This window comes from Rattus rattus, chromosome 11 (assembly GCF_011064425.1).
Source record: "Rattus rattus isolate New Zealand chromosome 11, Rrattus_CSIRO_v1, whole genome shotgun sequence".
NCBI lineage: Eukaryota > Metazoa > Chordata > Mammalia > Rodentia > Muridae > Rattus > Rattus rattus.
This window is the reverse complement of record NC_046164.1, coordinates 89497011-89509750: the sequence shown is the minus strand read 5'-3', so window position 1 is coordinate 89509750 and position 12740 is coordinate 89497011. Positions and strand designations below refer to the sequence as shown.

The following is a 12740-nucleotide window of genomic DNA, read 5'->3' as shown; positions in this document are numbered from 1 at the left end:
ACCAGGAGCAATAGCAACTGCCTTCGCCCTTTGGGTGAGCTGTGGGACTGCCCTGCCTGCCAAGTGACTCTGAGCATTGAGAGATTTTCCTTTATTAACTGGGAAACATTGACCATACATGAGGGAACCGGTCAGAGTAACGGGTTTCATAAAGTGCTTTCATTTATCCTTAGTTTTGTTGATTCACTCCACCACCTACCCTTCCTCTCTCCTGTACCCTTTTCTGCTCCCAATTCCTGCTTAAACCTTAAAAACCTCCAGTATTCCTCACCGACTTACGTATCAGTGCGTTCTATTTTTTCCTTGCTCCTTAAGGCCTCTTTTCTCTGCCCTCTCCTCCGGGGGCCCTTCTGGTTTCATGGGCTCCATAGATCCTCCAGGTTAAATAGGTAAACCTAAAGATTCAGGGCTGGGCGCGTGAGGAAACACATTTCTGTCTGAGCTTGGGTTCCCACAGCGCATGTCCTCCACCCATCCAGTTTTCCTACACTTTTTAAGTTTGTCTTGTCAGCTATTAAAACAGTGACACTTGCTTGTTTTGTAGGTCCATATGCTTAAAACGCTGTCTCCGTCCTTTGACTGTAAAGTGGTGCCTGTCTTTTGTGGTGATGTGGTGTGTTTTTTTTTTTTTTTTTTTTGGAGCTGGGGACCCGAACAGGGCCTTGCGCTTCCTAGGTAAGCGCTCTACCACTGAGCTAAATCCCCAGCCCCAGTGGTGTGTGTTTTTACAGTGTAGTCTGCTCTTTGGATGTGTGTTTCTAGGAGTAGTGAATAGATAGCTCCTACTTTTTCCACTCAGTTAGCCTGTGTTTAATTCAGATTCTGATTTGCTATGAAATTAAAAATTGCAAAGCCTAATTAATATCGAAAATTATATATTGATTCTTGCCATTTTTGTTAAGGGGCTTTATAGTTTTTCCCCTTTATTTTATTCCTGTGCACTGCCCGTGGGTGAATTCATGCGTGTATCTCCAATGGAGCTGGCTTTAGTAGCCATGCATTCATTTCTTCAGTATTTTTTTATCAAGGGAGGTTTTGTCTTCATAACTGAAGAGTTATGACAGATAATTTTACTGTCATAGTATCTTTGTTGGCAATCACTGTGTTTCAGAAATGGAAAGCATTTTTCAAACCATTGTGGGTAAAGTCTCATTAACAATCTGCTGTTATTTCTGATAGGCCTACTTTTTATGTGAGTTGGTGTTTCTTTCTTGCTTTCAACATACTTTAGTTATGACAAGGGGAGGTTATTTTCTATTTATTGGCTGTTGGAGTCCCAAATGCCTCCCGCATCAGGATTCACTCTTTCCTAATTCTTCTGTTAGGATTCTTGTGAGAATGTTTTTGTAACAGGATCTCACTCTGCAACCCTTGCAGTCCTGGAGCTCTGTAGACGAGTTCCTGCCTCTCCCCGTCAGGTGCTGGGATTAAAGGTGTGCCCAAAGATGTCTTCTGTGCTTTTAGAATGACCTTCTCCTGTGGTCAGAACTCGAGGCTTGGTCTTCAGTGCTTCGTGTTTCTTAGAGTCCCACTTGACCATCTCTTCTGTGCTGGGTTATCCAGTCCCTTTCCTGTCCTTGACCAGTCTATCGAGATGTTCCAGAGAGCTTTTTGACAAACTTACCTGTGGTTTATACATCTACCCAGCATTTAAGATGGGCTTTTCCTCAGTGTTTCTTTGTGGAATTCTTTCCCCGTCATCCACCGCCTTCCGTGTTTTGGTCAGCTGTTTGTGTCAATGAACAGACTATTTTGAATTACATGTTTGGGATTACATCTAACTCATCTGGAAGTTATATTGTCTAGGTTTTTGGGGTTTGGACATCTGGTGGTCTTTGCCTTTTTTAATCAGCTATACTTTTTCAGTTGAAGTACTTGCAGTGTCCAAGTGGGACTCGTTTGTGGTAATGCCAGTTGTGTAGTTGAGAAAATAATTCTTTGGTCTAGGAGTGCCCGCTGCAAGCTCTACATTATTCTCCAAGTAGGGTACTGACTGGGAGAGCCACAGCTGTTTGCTAGCCCCACTGTGCAGTTATCACACTAGCCAGTTATTAGGAAAAAAGGAATTTACAGAAGAATGAGTTTACTCTATCATGACTTGAAGGCATGGCAGCAGAAGCTGGAGGCCGAGAGCTCACATCTTCACTTCACAAGCAGAGTGCAAACTGGAAGTAGGGAAGGCTTTAGGCTCCAGATCTACCCGTGACCTATTTCTTCCATCCAGACTATTCCCCTCCCTAACAGTGACACCAGCCCAGGGAAGTATTCGAATACTGGAGTATATAGGGGACATTTCTTACTAAAACCACCACGATATGGTTGACTTGGGAAAGAAAAAAGAAAATTAGGAGGGTAAAATAGCTAGGAAGCAAAGTTGAGCTATACTGTTAAGGTGCACAGATTTCAGAAATTCTTAAAGCTATGGGAGGCTAGAATTGTAAGAGGTGGTCAGCAAAGATGAGAGGAGAAAGACAAGAGGACAGGATAGGGGACGTGTGTAAGGTGTGGCTAAAGAGTGTGGCAAGTAGAGACTGCCTTGAGTAATGTGTGAACAGAAGCAGAGCGACCATGAGGCCTGTATGCAAGCGCAGAGCTAAACTGGAGACATGGGAGAGTCCTGTGTGGTGTGGTGTGGTGTGGTGTGGTGTGGTGTGGTGTGGTGTGGTGTGGTGTGGTTGTCCGTATCTGAAAGGTGAAGACAGCGGATGTCCCTCTGGCTCCAGTGGTTTTGTGCCCCACCCTCTGAAATACTTTTTGTTCTTCTACTTGAAGGTTCAAGATTACCTAAGAAGGTTTGAAAGTATACCTGATATGTTGGAACTGGACCACCTCACGGTTTCAGGAGATGTAACATTTGGAAAAAATGTTTCATTAAAGGTATGATGAAAGTCATGGGCATTGTGGCTTTCAAAAATAAGCTTCGGGGTTGGGGATTTAGCTCAGTAGATTTAGTAGAGCGCTTGCCTAGGAAGCGCAAGACCCTGAGTTCAGTCCCCAGCTCCGGAAAAAAAAAAAAGCTTCACTTTCTAGTCCTAAATTTACCTTCCCTGAGGAGCAGATGTCAGGCCATCTGTACAGCGTTCCTACTGCCGCTGTGCCCAGATACATAACCTGGGTAAAACACAACCCTGACCAACACAGGGATTTGTGAGTGTAAAATCACACCTCCAGTGAGAAAGGAGACCCGGGTAATACAATGGGACCGTTTTCAGAATAGAACCCTACTAGCAGTGTGATCATAGCTTACTAAAGATGATGGAAGGTAGAAAAACAAGTTCACTTACACCGAATGGTCTGTTCCTGTTGAGAAACGTGGAGGGCAGATGCCTTTTCCTAGTTACACAATCTTATAAAAACGCTATATTGATATTTCAAATCTTATTTTACATTAAGTCCATTTGCTTAAATGAAGATGTTAAAGCAAGATTATATATGAATAGAACACGGTGTACTGCTTGATCACGAAGATGTGAGAATTATTGCCAGTGACTATTCTTTAAAAAGGGAAGGGGCAGGGGGTCAAGGAGATATAAACCTGCAGAGTGCCTACATAAGAAAACATGGTGGTACTGCGGTATACAGTGTCACACCTGCACTGGAGAAGACTGCAGATCGAGTAGACCAACCTGCTACTGTCCTGCTCACTCCCTAGTGAGCTCCGACAAAGTGGGAGAGAGATCCCCTCTCAAGAAAACACGTGCATGGCATGTGAGGAACACTCGACGTTGTCCTCTGGCCTCTACACACATGTGCAGGTACACTGACACACAACAAAACCAGCCCTGTACACAATGAGCCAGGCAGCCTTGGCCATTTTTGATGTAGCCTGCGTCTGCTTCCTACCTCCACCTCTTAGGAGACAGGTCTAGAAACACCAGGATTGTGACACATTTTCCTTGAGGTCATTGGCCTTTCAGGTTTAATTTACTTATATTTACAGCAACTACATTGTAAAAGGACTTGAACATGAGCTTGATTTCAAGGTAACTAGTTGCATGTTTCAGCTTTGATTTTAAGTACAGTCTTGGTTTTTTTTTTTCCCCACTTAGGGAACAGTTATCATCATTGCAAATCATGGCGACAGAATTGACATCCCCCCAGGAGCAGTGTTAGAGAACAAGATTGTATCTGGGAACCTTCGGATCCTGGACCACTGAAATGAGCACTGTCAGCTACACTTTCTACTAATTATGGGCTAAAGAGTTTTACAATAAAATGTCCTCAGATTATAAAGCAAGCAGGTACTTTATTTACTATGTTGTACTCTGCACTATTGATTTTTAAAGTAGTTTTCTGCAATGAGCTTTTAGTCTAAGGAAAGCATAAACAAAGCAATACTTTCCTTCTTGGATGAAAAGCCTAGAAATTAGGTCCTCTTAAAGTGCAATATTATTTAATCTCAGAATCGGGCCAGCTCTGTAGATCTTCAACAGAAGCTTCAGTGACTGTCCCTTTGAATTGCCTTTGATTTCAAAAATAAAAAGATCCATGTGTTCACTTGTGTGGTCTGGTGCTTACTCTGAAATGCAGAAAACACCCGAGTCCTCGTAGCTCCAATGTAAATGGCAAGTTTTGTTCTTGCAGTTTTTAATCATTATTAGCCAGTCCAGTTTTTTGTTTGCTTTTCCTTTCTTTCTAAGACTATTACACATGCTGTCCATCAGGAACTAGACTTGAATGTACTGATGGAACCGTCTCCCGGGGGAGGGGAGGGCGAGCAGAGCATTTCTTTTACATCTGCTTCCTGAAACAGTGTGAGGAGGGAAGAATAGTGCCCTAGAAGTTCCTTCTTAACACTTAGTTACACTCAGAAATATCATAGCCTTTGGAATCAGGCCTGCTGATAGGCAGATGCATGCCTTTCTAGTCAAGTATTATTTCCTGTTCTTCCTGTTTGTTTTGGAAAGGCTGTGTTTAAAGTATATACTGTATTCTGCACCATTGAAAAAAGTTGCCTTTTAAGTCTGGTGATTTTTCACATCTTTATTTTTGACAGTTTAAGAACCAATGACATACCTCTATAATGATAAAAAAAAAAAAATCCTCTTGAGAAAACAAAAAACCCACAAGACTATTTCATTGTACATTATCACCACAAGATTAGGCACTCCGACAGGTAGGCAGGATTCTTGGTGAGACACAGGCACTTTCATTTGTAGAGTGCTGCCGATTCTGGTGTTGAAAGTAGACATTATAAAAGTCTTCAAATAGCTTATTCACTGACCTTGTATTTCTGGCCCCAACACAGCAGCCTGTATTTTAAATATTCTGTTTATCCCTGGTCTTTGTTTATATACATATCAAAAGTAACTTCAAAGCAAGAATCCAAGAGGGCCACATTTCATGTTCTTTAAGTGTTAAATGATAATTGATAAGTAGGCATGTCATATGACTATGTATCCTTGCCTCTGTTAGAAATGAAAAAGCAAAGAAAACACAGAATGCTACCCCAAACCCTTCATAGGCATTTTAATAAATAGATCTGTTAAACCTAGCTTTGTGTATCCCACTTCTGGAAAGTATTTAAATTAGTAGTTGCATAAGTAAATGCAAATATTCTTTATTCTTTATAGTCAGTCTTCCATGTATTTAGCAGTTTGAGGCTTTACCCAGTGACATAACAGTGGTAGTGAAAAAGTTAAATATGCAACACACAAAACCTGAAACTTGACATTGGTCACTAAAACAAAAACTGAATTTCTAAATCCAAGCAATCAAAAGATGTTTATTTTTTATAAAGATCTGTAAAAAAATAATTTTTCAAATAGCTTTACTTTCATAGAGAAAACTTCCTACAGAGGTTGACTAAGATTTAATATGTTCAATTGTACCATCATTAAATAAGGTGGGACACCATATGAATTTCATTGCACTGGGAGAAATGCAGAGCATTTTATATAAAGTTTATGGAGCATTCTAGGCAACTGCAGCTGTCTTACAGCTATGTGTTCTTTTGGATTTGGTCCAAAGAAACCTGAGTCTGTTTCCAGAGAGAATGAAAAATGTGGTAGACACCTGATCAGCTACTCCTTCCTGAAGGATGCACAGAAGGGCATTCTCTGTAGATCCCACTGAATCCAGTTCCCAACACTGATCTTCTCTTCCCTTCCCCGCGCCTTAGTTCACTTTGGGTCCTAGGTTCAGTTCCTAGCACACCAGGTATCCAGATTTTCTTCAGAAACATCCCATGGTCACATGAACGACCCAGGTCTCCAGTCTGTCATCACCTCTTCTGTTCCCAGATCTCGGCCATATTTAGATCCAGATCTTTAAGGCCTTTTAAGGCTTGAAGATTTCCAGTGTAAAAAGCTACGTCTGCTGTGACCAACCTAAACAGTAGGGAGAAAGGTATCTTTAAATATAACATTTTATCTCCTGATACCAAAGGAACAACATTCGGCTGTTTAGCCTAGCTGCTAGAATATTTCAGAATTGCTAGGGATGAAAATGTTGACACTTGCCTTAGCAAATCTCCATTATCAAAGGCCCACTTAATGCTGATTTCATAATGTTTGAAAAAGGAACCAAAGCCTTTTATTAATCTGTTTCATGATAAATTCTGTCTGATAAAATCAGATTTTATTTCTAAAAAGCTTGAACTGAAATTAGCAAATTAAACAGAAAGGACTTTAATTGGTTGTCACTCACTAATATATGTATGTGTGGCTGCAATGGGGGAGCTTTAGGAAAGCACTACTGAGCATCAAACTTGACTCTAAGGTTGGGAGCATAGCTTAATGGTAGAGAACTTGCTTAGCATAAGGCTGTGGCCTCTACAGAAACACACACACACACACACACATACACACACACACACACACACACACACACACACACACACACACACACAAAATGATGGAACTAATAAAGACTTGTGTACCAGCTTCTCAGTTACACCTACATCTAGAAGAACATTTCCTTTCGACCCTGAACTGAGTAAGCAGGAATGCCTGCCTGTGAATCGAAGTGTAACCTGGGTTTGCTCTGCTTTAAATGCTGATTTGCTGATACTGCTTTATTCACATTCATATTTTAGTATTCAGGAAAGTTTGGAAAATAAATTGTTAGAACATTAAACACAGGATAAAAGTCTGTAATATACCGGGGGAGGTGGGTGACAGGGAACGAACTCTTGGCTTTAAAATACTAGACAACAATCTACTCTGTCACTGAGTTATTTCCTCAATCTACACGGAAGACAGGAAATTGTTAAAAAAACAAAAACAAAAACTAATCTTAAATTAATGTCAGCAGAGTACAGATTTCTCCACCAGAAGAACACCAAAACATCTATACAAAATTTTTTATAGTATAAGTGATGTGGATAATGTAATTCATTTGGGAAAAAATCCTGTAATTTATAAACAGGCAAATAAAATGTAATTATGCCTGGTTTTCAAGGTCTTAGTAGCTTACCAGTATAAAATGGGAGTCTTGTGAGTAAACAGGATGTTTCAGCCCAGTGACACATTAACAGCCACAGGCCCGCTCACAGCACTGTGACCTTCTGCCGGGACACAATGGATGCTGGCAGAATATGGGAGGCTCCTTACTCTATCTGAGAATAGCAGCTCCTTCCCTCGGGCTGGTCCTCCAAGGGCTAACAAGGAGAGTAACACCTTACAGACCAACCCAGGCCAGGAATGTTTAAGAATCTTCTCTACCCCAGCCTTTACTTTTGAGCAGTGATTTAAATGAACTGCTAAGTAAGCAATGTCTCTAAACTACTCACAATCCAAGCTTGAAAGAAAAATAAATGACCTAAAGGTCATAATTTCTTCATCTGTATAATGCCTGACTAGCCAACTGGCTTCAGAGCAAGAGACTGGATCATAAACAATATTTAGCTAGCAACATGATTTCATTTAGAATATCCAATTTTCTAGTCACTCCTGGAAGTACTACATTAACTTTAAGGTAAACCAGGACCCAGTGTGACTAAGCGTTCAACTGCTCTATCTAGGATGGATGCATTCAATTACAAGGATCAGCGGGAAGCCAGCCAAACTTTGTCATCCCTACAGAACTCCAAAGTAGACCGTATTCTGAGCCTTTCATTACTGCTTTGAACTTGGCTCTGAATCAAGAAGACGTGAGGCACCTCTGGTTTCTAAAGGAGAAATGATATATTTCTCTTGCTTTTAGTTTAGCCTTAACAATAGACTATAACCAATGTTTTATGTTTCATAGGTGGTTTTCAGGCACTAGAGAGATGGCTCAGCAGTTTTTAGCACTCTTTCTTGCAGAGAACCTGGGTTAGTTCCTAGCACCCACCCAGCGGCTCACAACTATGGCCTCCAGTTCCAGGGACTCCAATCCTCCCTCCCTCCCTCCCCTCTCTGACTTCAAAGGCATGTGCATGGTGAATAAACAGATATTCAAGCAAAACAGCCAGATGCGCTGTTTGTTTGTTTTGTGTTTTAAAACAAGATGAGTATATGGCACACCAAGAAAATGATACTGAAGTTTAGCAAGTGACTGATGCTTTTTACCCTTTTGTGAAGCACACACACTTTCACGATATTAGAGAGAGACTGAAGCCAGGGCCCCACAAACGCAAGGAAAGTGCTCTCAGCAACACCCAGCTTTGAAGCCTTCAATTCCCCATGAAAACTGGTTTTTTGGTTTTTTTTTTTTTGCTTTGTTTTGGAAACATCTTTTATCACACACCTTTAGTCCTAGCCCTTGGAGTCAGGGTTCAAAGCCAGCCTGCTCTATCTGGTAAATATGTTGAAAGAGCCAGTCCCTGACTGAAACCCAAACAGCCTCTACCCCACCCCCACCCCCACCCCCACCCCACTCCCACCCCCCCCCCCCCCCAGAAACAAAAGAAAGTTCAGGAACAGATACTGAAGGGACTGTTTAAGTTAGAAAAGCTATCGAGGCAGAGCTAGAACCTAACCAAACTCTGGGAATGGATTCCGACAGTTCTAATACAACACTATTTCAACAATAGACCGTTTCAGAACCCCGCACATGAGGCAGACTTTACTTTAATGTTATAAAGGAGGCCATTTCTCTGGTCCAGGGACCCTGGAGTAGAGCTCCGAGCTCCGTCATGACACAGCAGCACTGCTGGGCGTCTAGACACAAACTCCAACCCACACGACCTCAAGGAGCTGAGCACTGACAAACCTTGTTAACACAGAGACATGGCCACAAGGAACCATGGTCTTCTTCTCGTAACTATGATGCCAGCAGAAGAGAACACCATGAAGAGTAACAAGAAACCAAGCAACGAGTCCCAGAGTGTGTGGTGAGAGCATTAGGAATATTCTTACCCATTTTGAGGTCCTCCATCATTTATTACATTTAAGTGTGATAACTGTTTTTTCAAGTGGAATTTGTAACTTGCATTAATTCTTAAAAATAACATCTGAAAAAGAAAAGTAAGTCACTTAAGTTTTCCTGAAATAGAAGCTGTAAGTACCCGTTACCAATGCACAGAGAAACATTCTACTTTTACAACGCTCCTTTCCAGTACTGAGTTGTTGTTAGTAATAACTCTATGGTTCTCCACAGTTGGACAAAAGCTCGTTTCCCTGCTCAGCAGTCTATCTTCCAGCAAAAAATAAATAAATAAATAAAAATTCCCTTTTAATATTAGAGCATTCCTGAGGGATGTGTAAGACACGGTAGTGGAGAGTAGGGGTAGGAACAAGGTGTCATAGACGTGAGGCTACTTTTACCCTTTGAATAACAACCGAGAACTCTGTGACTAAACTAGGGAAATGACTGGACACAGTCCACTTTCCAAGGGACCATGTGTGCCCCTGTGCGTGGGAAGTCTAAGCAGTTGCTGACACATGACAACAGAGGCACATGAGCCGTGTGTGACGCCTGGCCAGTCTCGGCAGATGGCAGCCCTGCCGTGGCTCTCAGACATGACGGAATCTCACTGTTGGTGAGAAGGCAGGTAGCCGTCTCCTGAGAACTGAAACACCCTCCTAGAGGGAGGAGAGAGGCTCACCCGGCTCCCAGGCTCAGGGGGCTCAGAGTTACAAGTCTCACAAGACCCCTCTACAGGTACCGAGGCAGTAACAACTGCTCAGAGTTCTGGAACTGTCTGCAGGCCTCAAAGGTTACCCAGGAAGCTCCAGGAATGCAACTTCTGTGAGCTGTCACCATGCTTAGATGATGAGATGGGCTTTTAGTGAGGCAGCTGCTTTTGAGTCACCTATGCTCCTGTAAGTGACCCTAATAAACTCATCAGACCACCAGGTAGACCTGGATGGAACTGGTCCATTGGCCTGCTCCCACGGGAATTTAGATGGTGCTTATAATAAAGTTTCTGATTATGGAAAACCTAGAAATGCATGAAGAATGGGAACAGCTAATACAGAATGGACAGTCAAAGTACACAACAGGAGACGAAGGAACATGGTCACCAAGAACACCACCCCCTCCAATATCACATCCATGTATACACAAACCACAAACAAAGTTCTGGATAGCAAAAATCCCCATGGAAGGCAAGCCCACTGTTGTACAGGAGGTTCACGTCCTAACTGCATCATTACAGCTGGGCTTCAGTCAGAGCACCGAGTTCAAGGATTTTTTTTTTTTTTTTGAGGTTTGCAGCAGAGAAAACAAGGGCACAGTGGCACAGGAGGTCCCAGAAGGAAGGTGTATATATCCTTATTCCTGCCATATCCCTTATCAGAGGTGAGAGATGTCCCCTCCCCTAGCCTTTTTACTCTAAGATTTTCAGACTCAACTACTGTTGTGATTGCCTTATGTAGGTGCTAATTATTCCCTCTCATTAATTCCTTCCTCATCTGATCTGAACTACAATCTCAGTTTGTAACATTTATACAGTTCACTGATAAATGTCAATTCTGATTTCCACATAAACAACGGGAAAGTGATGTGAATAGAAGTAGGTATCTCTAACAATGGGTAACTAGCAGATCTATGTTTTGGAATGATATTATTATCATTATTATTATCAAAGTTCTCACCCGACAGAACAAAAGATATTTTGAAATTAAAACATTTTATCCATGCCTCAATTAACAACCTAAAAAATTACAGCCATCATATTAGAAGCTGAGCTAAACTTGCTGACGCACAGACTCCCACACTGGACTGGATACAAACTGTTAAAATCAGAAAGGGGCTTTCGGGGTTACCACTCACCTGCGTCTGTTCTTCGGGAAGAAGATCAAATATAGCTTCATGCATTTTTGTCATTTGCTTACAAATATTCCTGAAACATGGGGAAGGAACAGGAGCTTTCACCTCATACTGGCAAGGGGATAAGAAGAGAACAGCTGTGTTTAGTCTTCGGGACGCTCCCGGGGCTGGAATCCTGGCCTCCACACATCTAACTGGTATAGGGCGCAGGGCTTCACAAAGGCTTGCACAACCGCACAAACCTTGAGAAGTAAAACAGCCCAGTAGCTAAAACCATAGGCCGCTCCAACCTTAAACTGCGTGGGTTTAAACTGAAGCTCCTTTAACCCCTATCTATTTCATACACAGCATCGTAACTCCTTGCTGTGGCGGGCTTCATGTGACACTTTCCCAACTCACTCTTGCTCTGACATGCAACTGTGCTCATCTCCTTCACTGCCGTGAGCGGATGGGAAGCTGTGCTGCTGGGCACTGGGACACGGCGAGCATCTGGGTAAAGGCTCTGGCGTGGATATTACTTTTGCTCTTTTGGGCATGTGTCCAGCAAGTCAGCGGGTCATGTGAACTCCATGTTCTCTGAGCAGGAGTGGCTGCACCACTTCATAACCCTGACAAGATATGATGACTACGTTCCCCGCCTCCTCACAGAAAATCATTACTGTCTGCAGTTCTGATGTTTCAAACTGTCCTAGTTAGAGAAAAGGTTCTCACACAGAGGCAGAGGGCAGCCAGGCACAGGAAGCCGTGTAGACATGGGGTGGCTGATTACAAGGCAAGGGATGCCATGGACTCCCGGCCAGCGTCCCTCACTAGGAAAGGGGCCTTCACAGAGCCTGGCCTCGCTGGTGTCTGCTCAGAGGATGACTCCTGTCCGTCAGCACATTTCTAGTCATCTGTCTTGGCAGCCCTAACGTGGGAAACCCATCCCGTATCGCTCTTCCTCGGCACTGCCTGTGGGACACTCTGTTCCGCTCCACCCTTTCTACCACAGCCTTCAGGCAGCTGAACTTTACACAGTGTTAACTCACAACCCTTGAGTTCGCTACCACCTCAGACCTTCTCTTCCTCTAACAGTCTTTCTCTTTGGGGAAAAAGCCACTAAAAACATACCACCTTGCAAACAGTACCGTTCCTGGCTCCTTGGTGGCCTCTCACGTCACTGCAGACCCCTACAGTACTGAGCCTGCCTAGGCTTTCCCCTCTGACCATCTTCTCCAGCTGTCAGCAAGCTAGGCTTCTTCGCCATAAACCCCACAACTGCCCCTTTCTGAAACTCATTTTTATTAGCAAACTAAGAATCAGGTTTACCCATCTACTCCAAAAGCACAATGACTCCATATGAAGCGTCTTCTGGGAAGAGCAAAACTAAACTAAAAGTTCCCAAAGGAAAGGGTTATCAGCATTTTTTTTTAATATCTCAAGTGTAGACATTTCGTTTACTTATAAGCTTAAAATCACCAAATTATATATTTTAAAAGGGTGAATTTTATTGAATATAAAGTATGTCTCAACAAACTTGATTTAAGCTGATTTCGAGCAATAGACAATGTTGCAGTATGTCACCCGTCCTTGTGTGTGTGGCCCATGCACTATTATTAAACTGC

General features: G+C 42.6%; 2 protein-coding genes across 3 annotated transcripts in view; one reads left to right on the top strand and one right to left on the bottom strand.

The window, feature by feature from the left end:
- Positions 1-4497, top strand: part of Ugp2 (UDP-glucose pyrophosphorylase 2) — a 43738-nt gene extending 39241 nt beyond the window's left edge. For both annotated transcript variants that reach the window (XM_032916501.1, XM_032916500.1), the window contains exons 9-10: positions 2773-2877; positions 4050-4497. In XM_032916501.1, coding sequence (XP_032772392.1) covers positions 2773-2877; positions 4050-4157 — 213 coding nt within the window. In that variant the 3' untranslated portion in view covers positions 4158-4497. The remainder of the gene's footprint in view (positions 1-2772; positions 2878-4049) is intronic.
- Positions 4498-5544: 1047 nt separating this feature from the next.
- The window catches only part of Vps54 (VPS54 subunit of GARP complex), a 75524-nt gene continuing 68328 nt past the window's right edge, over positions 5545-12740 (bottom strand). Inside the window, exons 20-22 of the mRNA XM_032916499.1 lie at positions 11140-11247; positions 9282-9376; positions 5545-6329 (exon numbers count right to left, since the gene is read on the bottom strand). Of these exons, the coding sequence (XP_032772390.1) occupies positions 6224-6329; positions 9282-9376; positions 11140-11247 (309 nt within the window). The 3' untranslated portion in view covers positions 5545-6223. The remainder of the gene's footprint in view (positions 6330-9281; positions 9377-11139; positions 11248-12740) is intronic.